Source organism: Callorhinchus milii, unplaced genomic scaffold, assembly GCF_018977255.1.
Source record: "Callorhinchus milii isolate IMCB2004 unplaced genomic scaffold, IMCB_Cmil_1.0 Scaffold7, whole genome shotgun sequence".
Classification (NCBI taxonomy): Eukaryota; Metazoa; Chordata; class Chondrichthyes; order Chimaeriformes; family Callorhinchidae; genus Callorhinchus; species Callorhinchus milii.
Window position 1 is genome coordinate 16,818,915 of NW_024704748.1, and position 27,271 is coordinate 16,846,185.

Here is a 27,271-nt window from a genome sequence, read left to right on the forward strand (position 1 = left end):
TACACAGAGATACATCCACACAGTGAAAGCCCCACTCAATAATACTGAGATACATACACACAGAATGAGAGCCCCCTACACATGCACAGAGAAACATAAGACACCCAGTATTCAGGTGGGCACAGAGGCTGAAAGCGCAATGGTGGAGCAGAGGGGATGAGGGGCGTGAGGAAGGCATCGTTGATGACACGTGCACTTTGGTGGCCTTACCTGCAGCTCTGGGTGGACTTTTTTTTGATTGACAGATATCCATATAGATCTATATGGAGGGAGAAATTTTACAAAACATTTGTTGTCTTGAACATCATGCAATAAAACTACAAAAAAAAGTTACTGTATATTTTGTTTTTTTTGGGGGGGGGAGAAACACAAGTCCCCCCCCACCCCACCCCCATCCCCTCACATCGAGTGCTGGAGTGCGCATGCGGGTTTGCCCGGGGTGGGGGGGGGTGGGGTTCGCTCCAATGGGCGCAGCGGGTGGTCGGCACCTCCTCTGGTTGACGGTCCTCTTTAAAAAGGGCAGCGCCGACTCCAGAGCCATCCGCAGCCATTGGCCGAGTCGGGTCAGGTAACTCCGTCTCCCTCTCTCTCTCTCTCCCTCTCTCTCTCTCTCTCCCCTCTCTCTCTCCCCTCTCTCTCTCTCTCCCCCTCTCTCTCTCTCTCCCCTCTCTCTCTCTCTCCCCCTCTCTCTCTCTCTCCCCTCTCTCTCTCTCTCCCCCCCTCTCTCTCTCTCTCCCCCCTCTCTCCCCCCCTCTCTCTCTCTCTCTCTCCCCCTCTCTCCTCTCTCTCCCCCCCTCTCTCTCTCCCTCTCTCTCTCCCCTCCCTCTCTCTCTCCCCCTCTCTCCCCCTCTCTCCCCGCTGTTGGGTCAGTGAAGCTGCCCCCGTGGCTGAGGGTTCAGTTCCATCATCGCCGATGGAGGAGATGTTGAAGAGTGAGCCCGAGGACCTGGAGGATTATTACACTATCCTGGGCTGCGACGAGCTGTCCACGGTGAGACTCACTCACTCACTCACTCACTCACTGCCACTCACTATCACTCACTCACTACCACTCACTCACTACCACTCACTCACTACCACTCACTACCACTCACTCACTACCACTCACTCACTATCACTCACTCACTATCACTCACTCACTACCACTCACTCACTACCACTCACTATCACTCACTCACTATCACTCACTTGTAGCTGCGCGTTTGCATTGAACACGAACGAACAGCTGCTGTGTCGCACTATTGACCGCTGCGCTGTTTATTATTCTTATTAATTTTTTTTGGGGGGCAGATGTGTCCGGTTATCCTGGTGTTTTGCTAAATGACTGTAAATGCTAGTAATACACCCACCCCCACACCCACACACCCACACACATACCCCCCCACACACCCACACACCCCCACCCACACACCCCCACCCCCCCCCACACACCCACACACACACCCCCACACACCCCCACACAACCACACAACCACACACACCCCCACACCCACACACACACCCCCACCCACACACACATACACACCCCCACACACCCACACAACCACACACACCCCCACACCCACCCACACAACCACACACACCCCTCCCCCGAGGAGGACGTCAGACCAATTTTCATTGGGACCTGTCAAGTATTGTGCATTTCCCCCCCCCCCACACCCCCTTTTTAGAATTCTTTTGTAAATAATTGTCACTGTTGCTATTATTTCCGCGTGTCTGGTAGCAGTAATAATAATAATCCTTGCTTTTGACATAGCGCCTGATCACAACGTTGAGATGTCTCAAAGCGCTGACTTCCATGTCAAAGCCAAGCAATTGGAGCAATCTGTCTGTACCTGAGATTTTGTTGGGAAGAATGCAATGTTCAGTATTGACAATTTCACGACTTTGGATTGAAAGCCGTGGACAGGATGTTTTCCAAGTGACTCTTAAGAGTTTGCCTTGTGGTGTGTGATTCATAGTTCATTAACCTGACCTCAATATCAAATACAGTGGATCCAAAGAGAGGTACTGTCAAAGATAGCAATGTGCTGATGTATGTATTTCAAGTTTATAGAACTTATAGTTAAAATACATATTCTATTCATTAAAGGATCTCCAGTTTTAATATTTGAAAGTTCACCAATCTTTGTTTCCTTAAATGAGCAGCTGCTTCATTTCGTCGGATGCATTAATTGAGCCAGTAATGGATTTTATCAGTAGGTTTTTCCATGATAAGTCCATCCAGGACTCTACAATACGTGCAGAAACACAAGCATCTGCCAGACAGACGGCATGAGCAATTGTTACCATAGAGAGTGTATTACTGCAGAACAAATCATTAATTTCCTGAAAGGCAAGGATCGCGGCTGAGACGCAACAATTAAATCAAAAGCATTGGGAAAGGGGCAATAAACGATGTAAAAAGGAATGTTAGTTCAAAGAATGACTAATCCATTGAGCGTATTTTTCATTGTCATTTTCATTACATTTTATTTAATTATTCCAAATTGTATAATGATGTTTTTTTGTCAGGCAGAACAAATCCTCGCTGAGTTTAAAACGAAGGCACTTGAATGTCATCCAGACAGGCATCCTGAAAACCCAAAAGCAGGCAAGTGTATATTTCTTGGGCTTTTAAAAACAAAGTACACCGACACAATTGTCCATCTTTTCCTTGAATCTCTGTATTCATAATGCCTCCAGTTGCAATATTTTGCTATCCGATGGATAGGATTTAACCAAAGTCTGTGCTAACTTCCTGCTCACTCTCTTCAGTGTCCAGCCTTTCACACTGGCAGTAGGGAAAGGTCATTTTTGTCACTTGCTCACCTGGCAAAATTCATTGTCTCCCTAATAATCCCTCAAAAAAAAACAAAAAAAAAACAAACAAAAAAAAAAATTGGTCATTTTCAATCCATGACTGTTTGTGGGACATTGCTGGGGGCAACCAGCTGCAGTTCGCCCACAAATATACAGTCAATTCACTTTACAGTGTGTTCTGTGAAGCGCTTTGGGACGTTAGAAAGATTCTAACTGAAATGTCAACCTGTTTCTTTCGAAAATGCTGATTGATGTGAAGATTTTCACTATTTCTGTTTTGTGTTGAGTGAGTACTGTAGTAATAAAAAAAATGCATACATCAAAGTTTCACAAACAACCATGAGGTAAATGGCCAATTTTGTCTAGGGGATTGTTGAAGGAGAAGAAAATAGAAGAGTATAGGAGAGGCGATAGAAAGAGCCGATGTGGAGTATAAATGGACAAATTGGGCCGAAAGGCTTGTTTTCAGGCTTTAACGTTCATGAAATACGTATTTAGTTAGTATCATTTCCTTTTGTTTATCACAATATGTGTAAAATCACTACAAATACTTCCTTGATGGCTTATCATTAATTGCCATCACATTCTTCTGTAAATACATGAATCATAATATCCTGTTGCTCTAATTTATTACTGAAGTTGCTAGGTTGCGTTTTATTCAACGTGAATTCAATCATCTTAAATTCCCTTAAACTCTGATATCGTGGCAGATGAGAGGGTGATTTACATTATTATTTGCTATGTAAATCAGAATGATGCTGTAGTTTCATGACCAAAGAGTAGAATAATACCCAAATTTATTCACACAAGTAGGACCAAGTTAACTAGTTATATCAGATTAATAATGGTTGCCATGTTTTAAGGAATTGTACAACTACAAAATGTATGGCTCAGATTAGTGCAAGTTCCCTGCAGCTGAATGTGGACAGGATGGAAGCCATACTCCTTGGTTCCCGTCAACATCTTCACTCCTCCAGATCTAAACCCTTTGATGTCCCTGGGCTCTCCCTCAGACTCACCAAACCAGTGTGCAACCTAGATGTCCGTTTCGACCCCCAGCTGTCCTTCATCGGTCCATGACTAGGACCACCTTCTTCCACCTCAGCCACATTGCCCACCTCTGACCCTTCTCTATCTCAAATGTAGCTGAAACCCTCGTGCATATGTTTATCACCTCTCGCTTGGATTACTCAAACGCACTCCTCGCCGGTCTCCCCAGCTCCACTATTCAAAAGATGCAGCTCATTTAGAACTCTACCACCCACATACTTACCTGGACCAAACTCCGTACCCACATCTCACCAGTTCTGGCCAGGCTTCACTGGCTCCCTATCACTGAATGGATTAACTTTAAGATCCTCACACGTGTGTTCAAGTCCCTTCACTCTCTGGCACCTCCCTACCTCTTTGACCTCCTCACTCCGCAATCCACCACCCGGAGCCTCCGTTCGACTGGCACCGGCCTCCTGCTCGTCCCTTGCACCCTCTGCCCCACCATCAGTGGTCGCGCTTTCTGCCACTATGCCCTGAAACTCTGGAACACTCTCCCTCAATCCCTCCGCCTTGCCCCCCCCTCTCTCCTTGTTCAAGTCCCGCCCAAAAATCTTCCTCTTTGACCGTGTTTTACTTTCCCTCAGAAAAGATGCGTAGATATTGTGTCAGAGACGAAGAGGGATAAAATGTGAATGTTTATATTTTAAATCCATTCAGCCATATATAATAATAATAGTTAACCTAATCAGGACCATCAAAATAATGTATTTCTGAAAATGAAAATGCATCTCTATTAATAGATGGTGGGTATTAATTATAAGCTGGCTTAAAAAAAACACACATGATCTGATGGTAGCTAGTGCAGCTCTGTGCTTTTCTGTTTCACTTCAGTGTACTGGACCCTGAGCCAGACTGATGCAGAACTGTCAGAGATACAACATTTTCCACTTATATTTTGTTTCAAGGAAGGCGAAAACACTCCAATCACCACTGGAGGGACCTGTTTCATAGAATCATAGATCATAGAATTATACAGCACAGAAGGAGGCCATTCGGCCAACCATGTCTGTGCGGCTCTTTGAAAAGAGCTATCAGGATCAAGTTTGGTAGCTTTGTTTCCTGAAGAGTGAACCAGAATATTTTCCTTTGTGTTGCAATCTCTGTCCTATGGTTTTATTCAATGCAAATATTTTTAAGTGGAAGGAATGGAATATGTGAAGGAGGACTAGGAGACACAATAGTATAATCTGTATTAAGTCCTATAATTCCAGGGAGAAAAGCAGCATGTCTCGCTTTGTCGTGGTGATTTGATCAACTTTCTGCGCCTTGTGAGCACTGTTGCACATGTTCTTTTTATCGACACTAACTTTCTCATTCAGAGTCAAATATCTGACCATCAAAGATCATCCATAGAGGTTCTTGGGAAAATTGCTTTTTGGTTTATTATTGTTTGGAACTCATTGTATTCTTTTTTTGTTTGTCAAATGTATTTGTTGCGAACTTGTTTTTATTTTCACATTTCAGTGAAACAGTTTCAAAAGTTGCAAGAAGCTAAGGAAACCCTGACCGATGTAAAGAGGCGAACTCGCTATGACTTCTGGTACCGCAGTAGGATTGCAATTTCATTTCATCAATGGGAAGCTCTGAGCGATGCTGTAAAAACAGTAAGTAGATTTTACAACTCAAACACTTTCCAATAGTTTTATTAAACCGACCTCCTCCACCAAACTAAAGTTCCAAAAAGGAACTTATCTTACTAACCACCGTTGTTTTGAGAATAACTTTAGTTGTCTAAAAACTGGTGAACTGTAGCCCTGAATTTGTTTTTCGAACCGGGAAAGAGATTTCTTCATTAGGATGTTTTAGGTTACCAAGATAAATTATACTTTGTGGAGTCGGTACTTATCTGGATATCTGCGTCTGTAGTTTATTTTGCACAATCTCCCTATGCAGTTGCTGCTATAAATTAATTTGTGTCAGTGTGTGTGTATGCATTTCATTTCTTAACAACACAGTAATGTAAAAATACAACTTTATAGGTGGATCCTTTCTTTGTGAATGGTAGTACTTGAAAACTACACTAATAGCTTTTATTTTCTATTCCCTGCCTAGATCATTTAGATCAGAAACCAGGGGGGAAAAAAGGGATATTTTCAGATCACTAACACTTTCGCACCAGTTTGGTTAGAAACTTCTGTCATCGAGAGAAAGGGTGGCCACCTTTAGCTTGATGCCAGAATGACTCAGTAGGCCAGAAAATACTCTTAACATTTACAGATGTTAGTCTTTGAATATTCTCTAAATGTCCTCCTTGTTCTATTACAAAAGGGATTCTACAAATTCCAAAATTGAATTTCCGAATTTGAGCACTGATGATGCACAAAGCTTATTTCTGAAATACATGAAATTTGTGCTTGGCCTTTCCTTTCTGTTCAGTAGTCTCTTTAGCATGATTTTATATATGTCTTTAATCCCAAAGTTGAAAATTCTTATTTCTAATTTTACTTTACAAATTTTATTGAAATGTTGCCATTACTATTGAAACGCTGAACGCAGATATAAATACTTCCTCTTCAGTAGGAAGAACAGCTCAGTTGGGCCTTCCTTTATATTGACTCATTATTTTTTGCACCAACTTGAATGTATTGTACAGTATAATAATAATAATAATAATAATCCTTGCATTTGATATAGCGCTTTTCACGTCGGGAGGACGTCCCAAAGCGCTTCACAGAATACACTGTAAAGTGAATTGACTGTATATTTGTGGGCGAACGCGGCAGCCAATTGCGCACAGCAATGTCCCACAAACAGTCGTAGATTGAAAATGACAATTTATTATTGTTTTTGGGGTTTTTGGAGGGATTATTATTAGGCATGTGGAGTAAGGAAACTTGCCCAAGGTTTCGCCCTGCCTGGAATTGAACCCAGGTGTCTTGCTTGCAAAGCAAGTGCTCTAACCACTGAGTATCTTGACCAACCATAAGCAGATCCTATTGAATGTATTTCTAGTTTAAAAAGCTTCATCTGTCTGAATGACTGGAGGTTGCGATGGTAACAGGAAGGTTCATTGTTGTGCCCAACACGTAGTGGGTCTGAGGCAATTCATTTCTCAGCATCTGAAGATGATCTTCATTTTATAGGCTGGGGCTATGAATGCAGGCTCTGATTTTCGGTTCACTGTATTTTTGATGTGGTGAAGTAATAAAATTGGTCGTTCAGAGGAACGTTTGTTGCTGTTCTGTTGCAGAGAATAGCTGCCTAAAAGATTGGAGTGGCTTTTAACTCTTACATTGCTGCTTTTGAATTTTCAATGACCTGTCATCATGAACTGAAAGGTGTGTGTGGTGTGTGTGTGTGTGTGTGTAGGGGGAGGGAGGGAACTTATAATCCTCCCTAGGTAGCTTTATGTATTTTCAATAAATGATCAATACCATTTGTTTTAAAATTTATATTTTACACTTACTGAATTGACTGCAGTAATTTGTTTGCAGTATTTTCAAGGATCATTTGCTACCAGGTGAGCTAATATAGATGACGTTCGTTTTCTAGGTTTTCCAAATGAATGCACAGTATGTGAATGGTGACTGATAGCTTGTTGCTAATTGTGCACGCCTTTCTACATGTTAATTCAAGATTAACAAAACTCTCATTACATTTGTGCTATAGGTTTGCAAACTAAGTAGCTTAGCTTTACTGAATTGTATATGATCTGAATAGTTATTGTTTAAACAAAATAAAATGCATTTCACACTAAGTGGCATATTAGAAAAGTGAGGAGTTGACTAAAGAAGGAAGCTCTTTAGTAAGCTACTCTTCTGGTATTTTGTATGGAAGAATTACATTTGTCATCTTTTGTCTCCTAGTCCATGCACTGGGCTGTAAGAAGCAAGAAAGAACCAATGCTGGAGGGACCTTCTGCAGACTCTGAAGCCTCCACAAAGAGAGGGGAACAAATGCAACCACCAGAGGAAGAAATTTGTGAAGGTTCAACTCATAAAATGGAACCCACTAATTTAGATGGAGCTGGAACGAAAGAGAAGAGGTGGGAAGACGATGATCCACATTCTCCAAGTAGTCTCACCTCACCAAGTGAGTAAAGAACAACAGAATTTTGGAAGTAAACACAATGGAGTGCTCATTATCTGCCTTATTTACCACCATGATCCAGCCTTTGATATTAGTTCTTAGAAAAGCCACAATCAAAATATTCACTCTGACCCAAATCTAGATATTCACTTTGTTTCATGACACCTTGGACTGGAGAGTGGAACTAAATGGATAATGCTTTCAGAGAGCCAGTATAGACACAATAAGTCAAATGGCCTCATCTATGCTGTAAATCATTCTGGCTATAGTTTTTATAAAGAATTCCCTTCCAAATTAAGACTGAATTTAAGAAGTTTCCATAGTTCTGGTTGATTTTAAACTTTCAAGACCAGGTGGAATTTCAGGCCCATGTGTCAACATCTCAACCAGATCATTTGTATTGCTTTTAATACATATTTTCCAATTCCTACATTATCAAATGTCAGTTTGGTTGAATTGTGGGTGGTTTTGTGAGGGTTGCACAAATCCACTAGGAACCAACAAGGCCTTGTTATTAATTTCATATAGGATTCTCGTAGCAGACTGGGCAAGAGAATTGCCATTAAATGGTCTGAATGCGAATTCCATCTATAATGGGAAATGGCAGAGTTCTAAATTACTGTACCATTCAGTTCTGTTATTTTTACATCATTCCTAGAAGGCAGTGCTGGAAATGATAATCACAACAGCAGTAACTTGAGCTGTTTCTGTTTGCTCTTATCTGTAAACAGTAGAACTAAATGCGAATGGAAGAAAATTATGTGAATGATGAATCACAGGGCTCACTTCCTATCCCTGACTCCCAGGCTACAGACTTCTTACACATGCTCACAATTGAGGGGAAAAAATTGTAAACATGCTGGTTGTGTTGAAAACTGTTGTTTTAATAACTTTTTATTAATAGTCGTCTTTATTTCTTGCAGGCATATCTGATGCAAATTACTGCCATTACCATTTCCGTTGTTCTGCAGATGCACCTTCAGAACTGCTACGAAAATTCAGAAATTATCAAATCTGAAAATAGTTGAGTAAAGTTCTGTCAAAATGTTTATCAATACTATACGTATCTCTCTTTGCACTTGGATGTTGCGTGGACTGCTCTTTGTTACGTGTCTGTCATAGAATTGGGCATTTTGAAAGTACAACTTTCTATTCTAGAGAACTAAAAATTCTGACGTGAAACCGAGTGCTAAATTGTTAGACAAAACTATTTTACGAGTAAAGAAAATAACACTCTTTACTATATATACATCTTAAGATATTGTACTTTTGTTGCTGCAGTATCAACTTTAAAATCCTCATCCTAGACTTCAAATACTTCAACGGCCATATCCCATCCTACCTCTGATCTCCCGCAATCCTACTCCCCTGATTACTCCTTCTGCTGTGTTAATTGTTGCCTACTTCATGCCCACACTGACTCCACCCCACAATCAACGGGTGTGCGTCTATGCTGGTTTCCCTCTTTTCCCCCACATCCAATATCTGTAACGCTCTTTCAAAATTCCTTCATCTCAGCCTTGCCCTCTCTACTTTGAAAATCTGTTTAAAGACCTACCTCTTTGACTACAAGCCATCTCCATCTCTCTCCTAGCTCGGGCTTCTAGTCTGTCTTTCTAAAGCGCTTTGAGATGTTCTTCCTATTTGAAAGGTACTATTGCAAGTGCAAATTGTGGTTGTAACGAAATATTACTAGCTGTACTCACAAAGCTGTATATTGTTGATTTTTAAACTTTGTGATGTATGTATGTGTCTATCGTTCCTTTTTTGGGAGTTCCACTCTGATCATTAAGGTTATTGAATCCTATAATGCGCACTTAGAATGGAAGGAATATTATAGTGGGAAATATTTAATTCTTAAATTGCAACTGTTCAGTCAGTTATTTGCCCTTGATTAAGTTATTTACTTTTTATTATTTCTGTGTATTGTACAGCATTAAAAAAAATGCAAATATCAGTTTGAACCTGTTTTGTGATAATTTTGCAGTGCCTTACTCAGATAAACTTGGAGTATCATGTACAGTTCTAGCTGCTGATACATAAGGGAGGGAGACATCCAGGCCCTAAAGGTAATGTAGAGGAAAGCAACATGTTTGATTTCCCTTTTGCAGGATGAGCTATGAGAAACCCCAACTAGATAAGGTAGACCTCTTGAGCCTTGAAACAATATGTCTCCAAGGGGTACTGCAGAAAAGTATAATGAAATTGAGAAAGTGAATCTGAAACAGGGAAGTAGCACAAGAGAGCGCAATTTCAGGATTGTACATAGCTGATTTAGGACAGATCCCCAAAAGCATTTCAACTATAGCAATCAACTGCTGGAACCAGTTACCAAGAAGGGTGGTCGCAGCTAAGATCCTGGACTCATTTAAGAAAATTGCTTGACACTTATGGAAAGATAATAAAAATGATATTCTGCAAGGATGAATTCATGAGAGCTGTAGAATTTTCTTTGTCTGAACCAATCTTGTGGTTTTGTAATTGATCAACACATAATGCAATTCTATATTATATACAAGTCTGTTGTTTCCAAATCATCATCCCAATTTTTAAATTGTCTCTGTGACCTTATGATGCAGGTGAATGTAAAAGTACTGCCGTTTGCTGTTTCAATAAAAAAAAATTCCCTTCTGGTTATCCTCTTATATTTAGGGTTGGTGGTGACCTATTATTTTTATGTGACTACATATCTATATACTGAGTGTTCATCAAACAGGTGCTATTAATTAGTTCAATATCTTCATTTTTACAGTCAAATAAGTCACAAACCTGTTCAAGCAACCACCCCCTGTTAACAACCAGCAACCCCTGCTAACCATGTCCCGCTGAGTAAATCAGTGAGTGTGTTTATTGTTGAGAATAAAGGTAGCATTTTAAATTGAGGAATTTCCAAGGGGGAGGAAGTCTGAAGGAATAAACCATAAATGGCCTATTTTGTAACCTGTAAAAGGCCTTCAGCGTTTAGCTTAAGGCAACAACAATAAGATTGCATTTATAGAGTGCCTTTCACGTCGGGAGGACGTCCCAAGGCGCTGGACAGTTGGGTCGGGACCCGAGCAGGGGGGAACTGGTCAGGGTGAGGGGAGGGAAAGGAGGGAGCGAGGAGGGGTTAGAGAGTCGAGAGGGGAGCTGAAGGCACGGCAACCAATGTGATTGCACCCAAAGTTATTAAAATGTTCAATACAAATGTCATATTATGATGCATTGTTGAATCTTGAGAATTAATATAGCAGTGACAGTTATATTTTATGACTAGGCTGGAAGTAAAACATTTTAATTTCCTGCCTTTTATGAATATAAAGAACTTTTATGTCTGTCATTGACACTGAAAGTGCTTCCAAGTATTATTGAGATTTAGCTGCTGATAAAGAACCTTCGAAATCTAATCCTGATCTTTAATTTTAAAATTGCGACTTTTCCTGTAAGCCTGTCTTTAAGCATTATTAGTGTTTTGTATTAGTAGTCGTGAGAATACTAAAGTTTATTTATTGGTTATTCAGCCATATTTAAATAACATTTGCATATTTTCAACAATTTTGTCGTATTTGCAGTAAACCATTGCAGAACTCTATTTTTTGTTCTTTAATAATAATCCTTGCATTTGATATAGCACTTTTCACGTCAGGAGGACGTCCCAAAGCGCTTCACAGAACACACTGTAAAGTGAATTGACTGTATATTTGTGGGCGAACGCGGCAGCCAATTGCGCACAGCAATGTCCCACAAACAGTCGTAGATTGAAAATGACCAATTTTATTATTGTTTTGTTTTGGAGGGATTATTATTAGGCTCTGATTATTATTAGGCTTTAACACACGTACAAGACCTAATGGAATATAGTGCCTGACTAATTTTCCACATACCAGCTATCTGTTTACTTACCTAACTGAATCATCAATAGAATTTACAGATCCAGTCTAGAGTTTGATGTGTTTGGAACAGCTGGAAAGCTTTCTGCAAACTTGCAATCTGTGTCAGTAGTCTAACATGCCATTATGTTTGGAAAGCTTCTGGCAAAGAGTCATCTGGGAAAATAAACATCAGACCCATTCAACTATATATTCATTCAGTTATTGTCAATCACTTCACTCAGTAATGAGTCTGATTTCTCAAAAACCTATTCAAATTCACCTTGAAAGTAACCTTCAAATAATCTAAAAGTCAAATTCATGCTGAATACAGATTTGTCATAGGGCTTGAGGGGAAAAATAGCAGCTCCCACCCCCATATTCTGCGTGTAAGTGGCAACATTTTGTGGCAGAACTGTCTGAAAGAGAACAACATAGACAGGAGAGATAGTGTGTGAAGCGTCATGGTCGGGATAATTGGTATTCCCTTATGACCCGTATGGGTTTAATATTTTTAAAAAATAATTCTGAGGTACAGGTGCAGCCAGCAGGGTACATATCTGAACGCACAGCTAATACACTAGAAAATTTTGTAAACCCCTCTAATAATGATCTTGCAGAGGATTTAGAACCCAACTAAATTTCTCTGACATTGTATTTAGCATGGAGTTGGTCATATCAGTTCAGTCGTTTGACTCTTATCAGTGAATGTTCTGCAGTCTGCCATTATCATTGAACGGCTATAGGCTTCATAGAAGACTTAAGTGGTTTATTGAAGTAATAATCAGAGATGAGCTTTCTTGAAGATTTGTACTCGTTACTTTTTTATCCTATCTCAATAGGGCACTGGGTGTATGCATTGGCTTTCCCTAGCTTTTATTACCCTTGTGGGTAAATGACACCTGTAGACAATTCCTAATGAATCTACCAGGATTTTCTGGTTGCTGATAAGTGTCTGGAAAACTTTCCTTTTAAGCCCATAGGACATGAATGGGATCTAAGCCCAATACAAGAGATACACCTATACCTGAATACTTAATTGAGTCAGTGGCTACAATAAATCTTAAGCTGGTGTATGGAAAGGCTGCACAGCCTTTGGCTCCAGTTTCTAGTTTTGGCTTCAGCTTACCAAGTAAGTGAAAATGTCTTCAATGTTAAGCCACTTGAAATTTAAATTCTGGTTCTGACCAATTGAATTGGAATACAGATGTAGTATTGGTCAGACTATTCTGTTCTAATATAATAATAGTGATATGTTATTAACATAAAAGATATTTGGTAGTCATCATACAAGAGAAATGTCACTTTTAATAATCACTTTTAATTGAAGCTTTCAATTTAAAAATGAATAGCAAGAGTAAAATTAAAGTGTTGACCTGTGCTGAATGTTAAAAGAAAAACTGAAACTTGCAATAGATTTTATTTTTGTGTAACCAGGATTCTAGCCACATGGGGGCACTATCGCCTAATAAACACTTAATTCTCAACATAAAAGTTCTGCCAATTGTTTCAAATGGCTGGAGTGCCATTTGCTGGGTGACTACCTGAGAAAGGCTCTTTTAATTTGAAGGATCTCCACATTCAGCAAAGGAAGTTTTTTTTAAAAAATACTCTTTTCTGAGGATATTGGGATTTTGTTTGTTTTGTAATTAGCTTTCCACAATATGATTTTCTATTAAAAAAATTGGAGTCAAAAAATATATCTAGTCAATAATTGGCTAAATGAATGGTTCGACAATTGATTGCAAAAAACAATTCCATATAAGAGTGGAAAATTCAGACAGACAGTGTTCAAAATGTTTCCTGTCTGAGCTCTGACGTCCCCTCTGCAGAAATCATACAGATGACTTGTTATCAGTTGGTGTATGTTCAGAAAATGAGGACTTGTTTTGTTAAATTCTCTTAATTTAGAGGTGGAATTGATTGTTCTCAACATTTGAATCTTACATAAAGAGGCCTCTGAGTCAGCATCAGAGGTTTGAGAATCAATGGGTTTGAAGGGCTTTCTGTTTTTCTCCTGTGTTCTGAATCATAAAAAGTGAGTTGTCATCTGGCACAATGGTGATGCGGATGTCTGAGTCATGGAGAAACCAGCCCAGCATTTACGTACAGAAAAGGCAGAACCTTCATTTTTCTCTTTGATCCCCTTTGTGACAAAATGGCAAGAGCAATTCGCACCCAGTATAATTCATTGCCTGCTGCTCTCATCACTCTGTTACACCTATTAAGGTGAACTGTGCCAGTGGTATAACTTCCCTTTAAGGTTCCACTGCCTCTGACAAACCATTAGAAATTAAATACTATTGGTCAATTTATTTTTGAAAACTAGGATTTATTAACTTGCATAATGTCAGTGCCTCAAACTTAGTTGGTATGCATGATTTGCAAACACTTGCTTTTATTAAAAAAAATCTTTTTGAATTTTTGGTACACTATAGTCATCTTGATTTACAAAACACCTAGAGGTTGCATATTTGTAAAATGTATTAATCATTTTTGTTTTTTAAGTAAAATATGTAGACAAGTTTAAAATACAGTATATTCATTGGATGTGAATAGATTAGAGAAATTGTCACCGATTATGTTGGCTATTATAATATAATATTCAGTTGCCTGGAAAGTTAAAATAAGATCCATTCTAGTTTTCTTTTAGTGAATCATAGGTCTACTTAATGCTAGTGATATGCATTCTGGTTCTCGACATACAATTACAATAATTGTGTGTAATTTTACTGTAATTAGACAACTGCTTGAAAGTGAATTGTGGTATCAAATCGAAAGAGCAGTTTAGTCAACAAACGATCATTTTTGATAAGCCACAGTTGTTATCTTTCAAACAAGCTACAATATTTAGATAATGCAAACAAGTGTTTGAAATGAGCACAAAAGAAATTAATACTAAAAATACAAGGTTTAGTAATGCTCATTATGATATTCCTGAGAGAAAAAATATTTATGATGTCCAAACGAATTGATCAAAGGACAATATGGCTATCCCTTTGCAACCAAATTATTTTCAGGTAAAAATGAATAAAGAATCAAATGTGATGCACCATTAACCATTCTTGCTCCAATCAATCCACAAGTGGTATTCTTCAGGTAATCATTCAGTCCATGAAAGATCATCTTCAGGACTCCAGATGATCCAGATATACACGTGGAGAGAATTTGTTTTATAGCTAGTGACCAATTTATTTCAAAGGAATCTGAAATTTAAAGCTAGTGCCCACGTGTTGGTACTGAAAGGCAGATTACATAGATCAAATGTTTTACATTTTACACAATAAATGTTTTATAACATTTATTTTTGTAGATTAAGCTTCATATTTGGTATACTTTGATAGATAAAATCACGTACAGTACAAGGAAAGACATATCTGAATCCTTGGTGGGAAGCCATGAATCAGTGAATATTAATTAGTGTGATCTTTGTTTGGTTGTATTAAATGTTATCATTTACTTTCTTTATCTTTTACTTTCTTTGCTCATAATCTTTATGTGGACTTCCTGCTAAACCTTCTAAATTAACATTAAATTCTCCCAGGCCTGCTTCCTGAAGTGGGAGTTAAGATTGTTACATTACATCCTACACAATAACAATCTCACCTCATTAAAACCTGTTTATCTTGTTTTCTGTGACATTAGATTAGAATGTTCCAACCAGCATGTTTACCTTACCACCCACCTAGTGAATTATCAGGGCCAATACACTCAATTCCTGCTTTTAAGGTTATAACTATGATGATTGTGGTTAAATTTTGATTGAGTGACATAATAATAATAATAATCCTTGCATTTGATATAGCGCTTTTCACGTCTTCTAGACACAGAATATACTTTAAAGTGAATTGACTGTATATTTTGTGGGCAAAATGAGGCAGCTAATTGCACACAGCTGTGTCTCACAAACACTCATGGATTGAAGTGACCAAATTATTATTTTTTTGTTGAGGGATTATTATCAGGCATGTGGAGTAAGGAAACTTGCCCACAGTTTCATCCTGCCGGGAATTGAACCCAGGCCTCTCACTTGCAAGGCGAGTGCTCTAACCACTGAGCTAGAGGACTCCATTATATTTCAATTGCTTCAAAGTTCTACTGCTGCTTAACAGAAAATGTTGCAATACTGGTGATAGTGAAGACATTTATTAACACTTAATTGCCTCAAAGGCCTTAATTACAGACAGACTCCCCCCTCCAAAAAGTGGAGTATTAACTGAAAATTCTTTGGTTCAGGGCAGGTTTGATGGTCTGAATTAATTTTGTCTTATTCCATGATCTCCCAGCCAGAAAGTTGAATTACATTTTGTCTCATGCAAATGGATATATCAGTTCTTGCTTATTTCCAGCAATTACTGTATCATTGTCTTTTTGTGAAAAAATGATCATTAAAAAGAAGCTCTCCTCATTTTGCAAATGATCTCTATTCCTGTGCTTTGACCTTGACAATTCCCATTCAAATCAACCTTTTAAAAATAGCAAGGGTCAACAGTCTAACATCCCCACAGATTGCATTTCCACTGGAACCTGTGTCATACAAAAGTGACATCAGTGCCCCAGTTCAGACATTCTTCATCTTCAATTTTCTTTCTTATTTGACAGAACACAGGTCCCCACTGAGTTCATAATTTCCCATGTCATCTCCATTCATTTATTAGAATAAAGGGCATGAATAAGGTTCAGCAAAAAAAACATTAAAACTATTGTTATAAAATGATGGGTCCAACTACCTAAAGAAACAATAAATCATAGTTTAGAAATAGTTTATGTTTTGTCAAAGTGTGAGATTGGCAACTAAAATTGTAAATCTGAGAAAGTGTAATGACAGAAGTGATGTGGGAGATACTGCTGTTTGGAAAAAAATCTGCTTTTCATTATAACTAAACCATTGGAAATATTTTACATATTTCATCCTCGTTCCTGATCTACTTCCAACTTTAGATGTCCATAATCACATACACCTGCCACAAGATGCTAACATACATGTCAATTGAAAAAGGCAGCAATGAAGCAATTGGTGAGCCTAATAAAATCTTACGATAATAATGTATATTTTGTAGGCGAAACATGGCAGCCAATTGCTCACAGTATCATCCAAATAGTCATGGATTCAGGGATCAAATTATTAATTATAATTTTTTAAAAAAGGATTATTAACCCCAGAAACACAATCTGCCAATCGACGAACAACTAGGTTTCTACTTCGTGCTCAGTAAACATGTGGAGTAAGGAAACTTGTCTAACGTATCCCCCGCCCAAGAATCGAACCCAGATCCCTTTGTTTGTGAGGCAAGTGTGCTAACCACAACACTACAGAACTCCACATAACAGTCTATAATATTTGTTAGAACTGATTGCTCATTAAATTAGTAATATGAACCAATGTTGATAAATAATCTAATTTGGTTTTACACCATAAAACATCACAATTTTTTTTCAATCTATTCTATTGGTACCAAACATTTTTTTCTCTCTGTCATTATAGTACAGTACTATATTTGGGTTGCATGTAAATTATAACGTGTGGCCATATCAAAAATATTATTTTGACAGCAATGACATATTGATAAATCAAGATATAATTTCCCCACAACTTGCCTATTTATTTTTGTTTTAAGGTGGCTAATGGACCAATTATTAAAAATACTAATTGCTGTCCTCTTGGAATCAAAAGCACACAAAGGCCTGTGTACTTTTGGCTCCAAGTGAACAGCAATTAGTATTTTTCAAACAGTTTTCTAACCTTGCAACACGAGTGTGTTGCTTTGGGTTTAAACGAGTACACACAGTCTTATAGCTTTGAAGTAGGAACAATTGGTATAAAGCTTGCCTCTTTGGATCCCAAGATATTCTCTCAAAAGTATTTGCATTGGTCTCCATAAAATATTTTTTTTATTGGCAGTACATTTTTATTTTTATTGTTACTAGATGGTGCTATGAAAAATAAAAGAAATCCCTTATTATTAATAAAGATAACTTGGATAATGGATAGTGGATAATTTAATACTGTAGGAACCTTACCTTCTGAGGCACTAGTAAAACGTATTATAATGAATAAAGGATCTTCTTACTGACAAATTTGGAGCTCGAATTTTGTCTTTCTTTTCCTTTAAAATCTTGTGTCCTGCTCTCCAAAAGAAATCTTTTAATGCCACTTCTTTCCGGAAATGTGGCTAAGTGCAAGATTTTATTCTATTCTGCACTGACGGTCACTATAATTTATCATCCCAACCTATAATTTATGTATTTTGCTTGCAGTAGTGTTGGACTAGGATGTTACAAGGCATTAGGGATTTCAGTTATACAGGGACTTGAAAAGATAGGATGTTTTTGCAATAGAGCTGAGAAGGTTCAAGGGACTGATAGAGGTCTTCAGGATTATGAAGCATGTGATAGGATAAATAGTAATATATTATTTCCACAGGTTTGTGAGTCAGTAATGAGAGTGATGATGAATAACTAGTTTAATATTTGGCAAGATACACACTTAAATGCACTTTTCCAAATGCACGAAGAGCATTTTATTCAGTGTTCAGTTACATTGCCCACAAAATATACAGCCAATTCACTTTGCAGTATATTCTGTGAAGCGCTTTGAGACGTCTCAAAGATGTGATAAGGTGCCAAATCAAATGCAAGAATTATTATTAATATTATTATTATTTTCTTCTTTGTTCCCTAAGATGTTGAGAGAGGAGAAATGTAACAGTAAAATCTAAAGCAATTTTAATGGTTATTCAGTGGTACAGATAGAATACAATGCAATGATAGCTTTAGTCACTGGGGGAAGGAGAAGTTATTACAGTATTGCTCTTCAGCTTTCTTTAGTTTAAATGCTGCGCATCTCTGCATTCTTGGCTAATAGAACATGTGAAGTTGAGAAAGCTCATGTTGCTAGGGAAGTGCATCACAACTGACTGCACTGTTTACAAGCTTTTGCCAGAAATAAAGTGCCCTGAGACCTGACACTCTGCGGCGATTTGTAGAACAATAAATCTTTAATCCAAAACTGTGGTGAAATGCGGTCTGAATGAAACGAGATCAAAACAACTCTTGTTCTTTGGGAAAAGGTCGGGGTTGGTTGGTTGGTGTGTTTTGGTGTATGTATATGTATGATGGTGTACGTGTGTGTGTGCATATGTTGGTATATGTGTGTGTTGTGTATATTTGTGTTATTTTTTCTTATTTAGTAAAGCTGACACTGAGAGGAAAAACTTGCGCAGCGAGCAGGGTTCGAACCTGCGCGGGGAAACCCCATTGGATTTCAAGTCCAACGCCTTAACCACTCGGCCATCGCTGCCTGTGAACAATGTGCAGAGCAGCAGGTATCAGAGAACCAACAATACAAGGAAATGCCCCAGGTTATTCAGTGGGAGAGTGGGTCCCTCTGTGTGTGTGGGGGGGGGGGTCCCTCTATGTGTGCGTGTGTGGGGGGAGCACTTTCCTTTGAGTCACAATCTGAGTGTTTAACCCTTCCCTTTATTGGCTTATTTGGATGTTTTGTTAGAGTTAACCCGGAATTTTTGCTTGTTTTTATTTATATGTGGTTATTTGGGGTATTTTATTAGTGTAAATGTAATAAAAAGAAATAAAACAAAAATTTTAATGAATGAAACAAAATAACATGAAATTCCTGCAAAATAAAAGCAAAAAAATAAAGAATTTCATGGGGCTGTACAAATAGATAACACATACAAATTGTGATGAAAAATTGGTTTTGACAGGCCTTGCAAAAAAAAAACCACAGGGCAAAAAGAATCTAGTCCATTAAGTAATGTGATTCCTTACTTTTTTTCTGCAGCTGTTTAATTCTAAAGTTACAAGATCTCTGCTTCTATTCTAATGAGTGTTTCCATGCATCATGTTGTCATAGCTGTTAGACCAAAGGACCATACCACTTAAATGAATTGAATAAGCAACAACCATGTCAGTTTCTTTAAATGTCAAATTGACATTAGAATTGCAAAATGTGTTGCTACTACAAAGAAAACCAAGCTCCTACAAATGCTGTGCTTTATATTTTTGTAAGAACAAAAAAGGAAGTAAATTGATTTGAAGCGAATACAACTATGAATAACCAAACGTTTTTGCAAGTTAACCTGTGGAGCGCTGAAGAGTGTATGTCTGTGTTTTTTTTAAGAAAAAAAATCGACATTATTTGTATCTCTAATATTTCATAGTAACATGTAGTAGTTATATTTGTACCCCCATAGTTGTAGATTTGATTCAATGTAACTTTGGAGGTACAAATATTAGATATGATTAATTTCCCAATTGCAATTGGGGGAGAAAATTATTTTTCTAGGAAAGTGTTGATTTCTATACAATTTCACAGTTTTACTATTTGTTCTGCCATCTTGTAACCCTTTACACAAGATATTTTTAGCTGTGACCGAAGAGATCAAATTGATTTCTGAAAACAATGTTAAGTGGATTATTTGTTCCTTATACCTGGACCTTTCTCCTAAAATATCTTGATCATCTGGCACTCTTGGTCAAAATTTTGTTTCTGCAATGTTTTGGTAACTTTAGCTCTCATAATGATCATAATGATAATAAATATTAATAATGATCCTCACATTTGGTTTAGCACTTTTCACATCAAGAAGGTGTCCCAAAGTGCTTCACAGTGGATCCAGAGAACCACCTGAGATTTGGAGCTGAATTTTTCCAACTTCACTCCAGCACAAACTCATTATTCCCTTGCAAGCAGTTAGTTAAACTCAGAAGTACATAAGCAGAATAACTTTGAGAGGCAAATAAAATGAACCAATGGCAGAAAACAAAGCACGGTCATTGAAATCAATTAATGAAAACTCTTTTCTCATACATATCTGAGTTGGAGACATGCCTGTAGAAGCATGCTGGAAGATTGTGATTTAAACAGGAGTCATGAATATTGTAGATGATTTTCTTTATAAACTGTGTACATCTAATATTTGCATTATAGTGCTTTGTTTGCCATTGCAACCCTTATTTTTCATTCATTGTACATCAGCAGATTAATAAAAGTACCAGCTGAAGAAGAAGTTGCATCAACAGATAAATGCTCAATTTGCTGGGTGTAGATGGTGGAGCTTATAGCAGTGCATTCTATGCACCGAAGTAAAGCATATCTTGAATCATCTGGGCAAAGGCCAGCATGAGATTAATATATTTTTATACTGGCTATAACACTTAGATTAGACATAATCAAAAACAAATTATTGGCATTAGTGTCTTTATTCTACCTTTGAATTTCCCGTATATTGATCATGTGGTGCTTAAGTCAACTCGCTAACTGAAACCAGTCTGCAAGCCATCTATAATCTTTGAAAACCTCTCCCTTAGGAGTGACTGTGTACAATTCAATTTCTTAAATCTTTGTAATTACAACTTTTCTATTATGATGATGAATATTTAATAGAGAATGCTGGGTGGACTTTCATTTGATTCAAAGCAGAAGAAAATCTGCTCACAGGACCTTTCAATCTACCACTTGGACAATTCACCTTTCTATCATTCATTACAAAATGGTTTTGTAAACATATTGTATGTTTCCAATCTCGAGAAAAAAAATGGACCTAAATGACTCAAAGTGCAATGTCCATAGAATTGAAATCCACGGAAATTGAGTTTAAGGAATGTAGCAGGTTGTTGAATTAAAATGACTTTAAATCATAAAATAATGGTTTTCTTTCTTTCTACTTCATTGTGTAAATAGACTTGTTCTTTTTGAAACAGTTCTTTTCGCAAAATGGATAAGTGTTTTTTCAGAAGACCATTTGATATTGTTAGCTGTGTTGCAAATTACTGTATATTTATAATATATAATTGTATTCAAGAAATGAGCAGCAGGGGGCAAGGTAAGCTTACAAAGATAGGGTTCATAGTAGTTATGACACTGCTAATGCCTTGAAGAACAAAAATTTGAATAGCAGGACTGCATTTTTGCTCACACATTTCAAAGCTTTGTTTTTCATTGTTGTCTTACTTTTTTCCTCTGTGGTGGTCGAGATATAAACTATTCTCCAGCTGGGATTTTCTATATAGTCATAGATATTTTAATAATTTTCAATTTAGTAGCATACAGCTTATTGAGCACAACCCGAAGACCAACATAAATTATAATAGTTAGACTCTAGTGCATTATTTCAAGATCAAACCACAGATTTATTGTATGTGTGAATTATACCCACAACTAAAAGAATTTCTAAACATATTTAATCTGTAGAGTAATGGTTCTAGGCTCTGCCTTTAACATTTCAGAGCGAAACAAATTAGGTGAACTAAATTAGGAGGACTAAATTACAAATTGTTATCATGTACAGTCAGTCCCTCATTTTACACAGATGCCATTCTAAAATTAAAAGTATCTCTCGTTATCATAAACACCCTCTAATCATTTTCCATTACCGCACAGTCATCTGCATACACTACTCCATCCCTCATGAAATACTCAATACGTAAAGTGCATTTCAATTAAAACAAAACTTTTACCAGTTGAAAAACACAAATTATCACCCAAGGTATGGAGAACATATATAAATCTTTAAAAACTTAGTTTGAGGGCTCCAAAATGTTACCTTGTGTGAAGGCCGCCTATAAAGACAAGTTGTTGATATTTTTGTATTTTATAGGGAGTTAAGAATTCTATACAGATGTGGAGTTCTCAGTAGCTATCTAATGGACAACCTCCCAAAGCTGGTCCTCTAGAGTTACGTGCTAAGTTCAATACATACTATTTTCCACTTTAAAATAGCTGTAGATAGTTGTTACATATTTCCTCTCTCACCTTGAGGGATGCACTATTTCATTGGAACCATCTAAGCTTTTCTAATTAATTATTATTTTGGCCTACCTTGACCCAGCAAATATTCCAGTGAGAGTTTTAGCATTTCAGATCTCTTCAGAATACTAATAAAGATTCAGGTTTAATTCTGAATGCTCCAGCTTTCACTTTTTAACTCATTCAGGTATACCTGCTCCTGATACTGCTAAACAAAGAAAACATAAGATTTAAAGGCAATAAAACACACATGGAAAGAAAAACAATGAAAATAATTAATTATAAATGGGGTGACCAAAAGAAACAACACTATAGATTAAGGCAAAATACTCAGATAGAGCAGATTCAGGCTTGGTTGTAATGTTACAATAACAACAACTTGCATTTATATAGCGCCATTCACGCTTGGACTCTAGAGCTTATTATACAAGTGGACAGATTCATAGTTTGCAACCACCAAATTTATTAAAAACATAGAATTATAAATCACATTACATGCATTAAGCAGAAAATATATTTAACTTCAAAATGAACACTTTTAAATCTGTCTTGTAATTTTAATAGGGTTTCCAATAATCAGCATGTAAATAGGATCATCAACTTTTATGAGATGATTTTTCCACAAATTTAAGTTTCAGCAATTAGGCTGATAATTTGTTTCATCTCAGCATTAGTGCAGTGATTAGCAGATCTGCAAAATACTGTAACACAATCTAGCAGGTGTTCATCAGAAAAGAACAGATATTGCATATGATCTTAAAAGCATTTTATGTGAAGGTAGTATATAATAATCCTTGCATTTGATATCGTGCCTTATCATGTTGTCAGGATGTCTCAAAGCGCTTCAACAGGATATCCTGTAAAGTGGATTGACTGTGTATTTTGTGGGTGAACACTTTGTGCACAACAAAGCCCCACAAATAGCCAAGGAGTGTGTGACCAATTTTATTTGGAGGATTGAGGGCCAGCACACCATGAGAAACGCCACCTAAACATGCAGACAGGACCTTGTTTTAACATCTCATCTGAAGGACAGATATAAAAGGAAATAAGCGCTATGAGCCCAGGGGACAATACCTTTAAAATTTGCTGGACATCATAACTTTAATTATCAGCAGGTGTTGCTTTAGGTGTAAAATCTCTTAAAGATTGCTGTGATTCCTGTGTCCTTCAATTGGTGTCTGTTGTCATCCCGTACAGTAAGCATTAAGGAGACAGATCCATGAAGAGGGAAGTTTTATTTGCCACCAATCGTTACTGATGCGTAGCTCCACAATTCCTATCCAGTTGTCTTTGATCTTTTGGTTTTATTTCTGAAATCCTAAATCACTCAAGTACTTCATTCCTACCAGGATAGTGAGATGTTAGGTCCCCTATTGTGATAATCCTTGCATTTCATCACATCGGGAGGATACCTTAAAGAACTTCACAGGATTCACTGTAAAGTGGAGCGACAGTATTTGTAGATAAATGTGGCAGCCCATTTGAGCACAGCAATATTCCACAAACAGCCATAAAGTGATAGCAAATTCCTCTCTCACTGTTTCAGGCTTCTAAGAGGTGCTACATATTCAGATTAAGCACAATGAAATGAGACAATTGGATTTAACATTTTACAATGTCTTTTGCACTTTTTATTTATAAACTTCAGGAAAAAAATTGCATTGAAGCTAAATTGATTCTACTTCATTATTTTTAGATGATTCCAACTCTGAGTTCTTCATTTACAGGGTATTGTGACAAAGTCCTAGTTTTTTGTGTTCCTCAAAGATTTTTACCAAAACAATTGGTGGATTGATTTGGCATATTGCAGATGAAAGGAGCTTGTGCCATAAATTGATCTCCATGCCAAAGTAAATTAGCTTTGAGTCTTGCGCCAGTATCTTGCCTATGACTAGGATCTATGTAAAATAAATTGGGCTTTCTCCATTGTCATGAAATCAGATTAATATTGAAATAATCTGTCTGTGATATAATGAATCAGCTGCAAACCCTCGATCAGTTAAAAACATTTCTATTGAATAATTATGCTGCATAATTGACTGATTTTTTTTTGCAGTATTTGGTGTGCCAGCTGTGGATTTTCTGTTTAGCAGGGTAAATGCTAATGCCTTTCAAATCTTGAGTTGCCGATTTACAAATGAAAAATAATTTGATACCTTAGTCAATATAAAGTTGTTGTTAACAGGGTACACACACATGCTGTTTGCCTAAATGTTTCTGACACAAATATTAAAACATATTTGGACATACATAATGAAGGATGCAGATATTTTCTTTAAAATATTCAATGGATTTTGGATTTTGTCTGCGACTACATAACAAGAAGAAATTGCATTTATATTGCTCTTTTCACGTCGGGAGGAAGTCCCAAAATGCTGCACAATGAGAGATTTTTACCCAAGCTGTGAGTTGCGGAGAGGGGGAAGGACAAGGTGGGTGGCAAAGGGAAGATGACTGAACAACGGTCGAAAAGAAAGGTCTTGGGATAGGCCTTGAAAGAGGCAAGGGAGAAGGTGAGCCAGGGGGGCTCTGGAATGGAGTTCCCAAGGGTGGGGCAGAAAGGCCGAAGACCTCACTGCTGACAGTGAAGCAGACGGGGTGGGGGGGAGGGGGAGAAATGGAGCAAGCCAGTGCCTGCAGAGCGGAGGGAGTGGACAGGTTGGGGCTTTAAAGGTGAGGACAAGGATCAATCACCCTGCTTCCCCCCCTGCCCTCCACCCTCCCCAATCCCACCCCCTAGCTCGGGTCCGAAGCACTGACTGTCCAGTGCCTTTGGAATGTCCTCCCGACATGAAAGATGCTGTACAAATGTAATTTTGTTGTTGTTGTTCAACTCAATCCTCTGGGGGATTGGGAGCCAGTGAAGCTGTACAAGGATGGGCTGATCAGCTTGCAAAGCTTAGTGGGGGAGAGGACACGAGCTGCATAAGTTCTGAATAATCCGATCCGGTGAGCAGGGAGTTAGCATAGTCAAGCCTGGACATACTGATGGCATGGATGAGGGTTTCAGCAGCAGAGATAGTGGGGGAGGCAAGCAATGTTGTGTAGAATGGGGAAGGCAGAATGGGTAATGGCAGAGATGTGGAATATAACAAAGCCTCATTGTTGAATAGAGATTTTGTGACCACTCTAATTATAAATGGACATGTATGCAGAATATCACCCACCCACTGAATACTAATATTATTTAAAGTGTACATAGATACAATATACAATTTATAGGAAATGATTGTGAAGATATATCAGAAACATTCTTATCGACTGGTATTAGTGTATGTGTGAGTTACACAGTTACCACAAAAATAGTCTTACAGAACAAGTTAACCCTCCTTCTTTAAAAACATTTCCCTAAATAAAACCAACTCATTGTTGAAACATTTCTGGAATGATCTTTACATTCTTTAAGACCAATGTTGACTTTTGTAGTAAGGAGAGAAATGTACTGCCTGAATACTGTGATTCTTTCGTTGACTTGGAAAATTCAAAAGCAGCAAAGTGAGTGTTTAATGTATGTGTTGCAATATATTGCTGCACTGGATCTCAAACAAAAGGGCGCGGAAGGATTTGGAAAAATCCAACTTAAAAGCCTGCTTGAAACACAATCACAGAAATGAACAGAGCAGTATTGACTACAGTTTATCATGGGGATGGTGATTAAAAAAAGATTGTATTTTAAAAGATAAACAAAATGTAGTTGAATTATTCACTGCAGTGGCTGTTAGAATTTAATTAGGTCAGAGGTAAATGTATTATGGCCTGTGGGCTAAATTCAGTCCAATGAATCTTATTTGGCACACTGTTTTTTCTCCTTGTTATTTCCATTATTTTTTGCAGTAAAACTAGGACAACGTTAGATCTGCCAGGTAAGTGGCTTGCAGGTGTAGAGAATGGGGATTACGTAGCAGGACATAGTAAGACATGACCTTTTGCAGGGTGTACACTATCCAAAAATATGGTATGGTGGACTCACCTTGTCTGTGTGGAAGGCACCACATATTTAGCACTCACTTGTATCCTCTTTTGGCCTTTTCCACAGATGGTCACAGGCACAATACAAAACTGTGGAAGTATAAAACATACCTGAAACTATCCAATAAAGAGCAGATCCAAGTATAGCATCTACACACAAGCTATAAGGAAATGAAGATCCAGAGGGTGATGATGTGATTTTGTCACAGTAGTGCAGCTGACACGGTCACTTCACAGTAACTGGTCCACAACTACTTAAATGTAATTGTGAAAATGCTAAACTATAACGTAGTACCAAGCAGAGAAAAACAGTATGGAAACTAAATTCATGACCCCCCCCCCCCCACTCCCCCACCCATTTCCTTCTCTTGCCTTCCTACCATTAACATAATGCATGCACATTGTTGCTCACTTTTTGGAGAATTGGAAATTGGACAGTGACCAGTTAAACCCATTAGAAAATCAAGTGATACAATTAATGCGATTTCTCTCATCTTTTTGTTGTAAGCTATTATTATAAATGTGCTAAGGCAAATTTAAATACAAAATATCCATACATTTGATACAGTTCCTCATCACACTGAAATGTTTCCAACCACTTCAGTGTAGTTACTGTTATGTCCAATGACTGTGTAATTGAAGGCGAATGCAGCAGCAAATTATGATGCAGAATAAAGGATGTAGAAACACAGAAAATTTAAGATTGTGAGTGTGGTGGGATTAAATGCTGATTGGTCGAACCATTTCATTTTGTTTAATACCACAACAGGTTACAAAGTCCAGTCAAAAATATAAGTAC

The 27,271-nt window shown here is 37.7% G+C and overlaps 1 protein-coding gene and 1 non-coding gene across 2 annotated transcripts; one reads left to right on the top strand and one right to left on the bottom strand.

The window, feature by feature from the left end:
- The first annotated feature begins 816 nt into the window (after positions 1-816).
- Positions 817-10,516, top strand: dnajc12 (DnaJ (Hsp40) homolog, subfamily C, member 12). The gene is made up of 5 exons (XM_007897308.2): positions 817-991; positions 2,515-2,593; positions 5,320-5,459; positions 7,662-7,887; positions 8,808-10,516. Exons 1-5 carry the CDS (start codon positions 914-916, stop codon positions 8,900-8,902), a joined length of 618 nt encoding a protein of 205 aa, XP_007895499.2. The 5' UTR covers positions 817-913; the 3' UTR covers positions 8,903-10,516.
- Positions 10,517-18,950: 8,434 nt separating this feature from the next.
- Positions 18,951-19,032, bottom strand: trnas-uga. Its single transcript has one exon. It is a non-coding gene; the product is annotated as a tRNA-Ser (tRNA).
- Between the last annotated feature and the right edge of the window lie 8,239 nt (positions 19,033-27,271).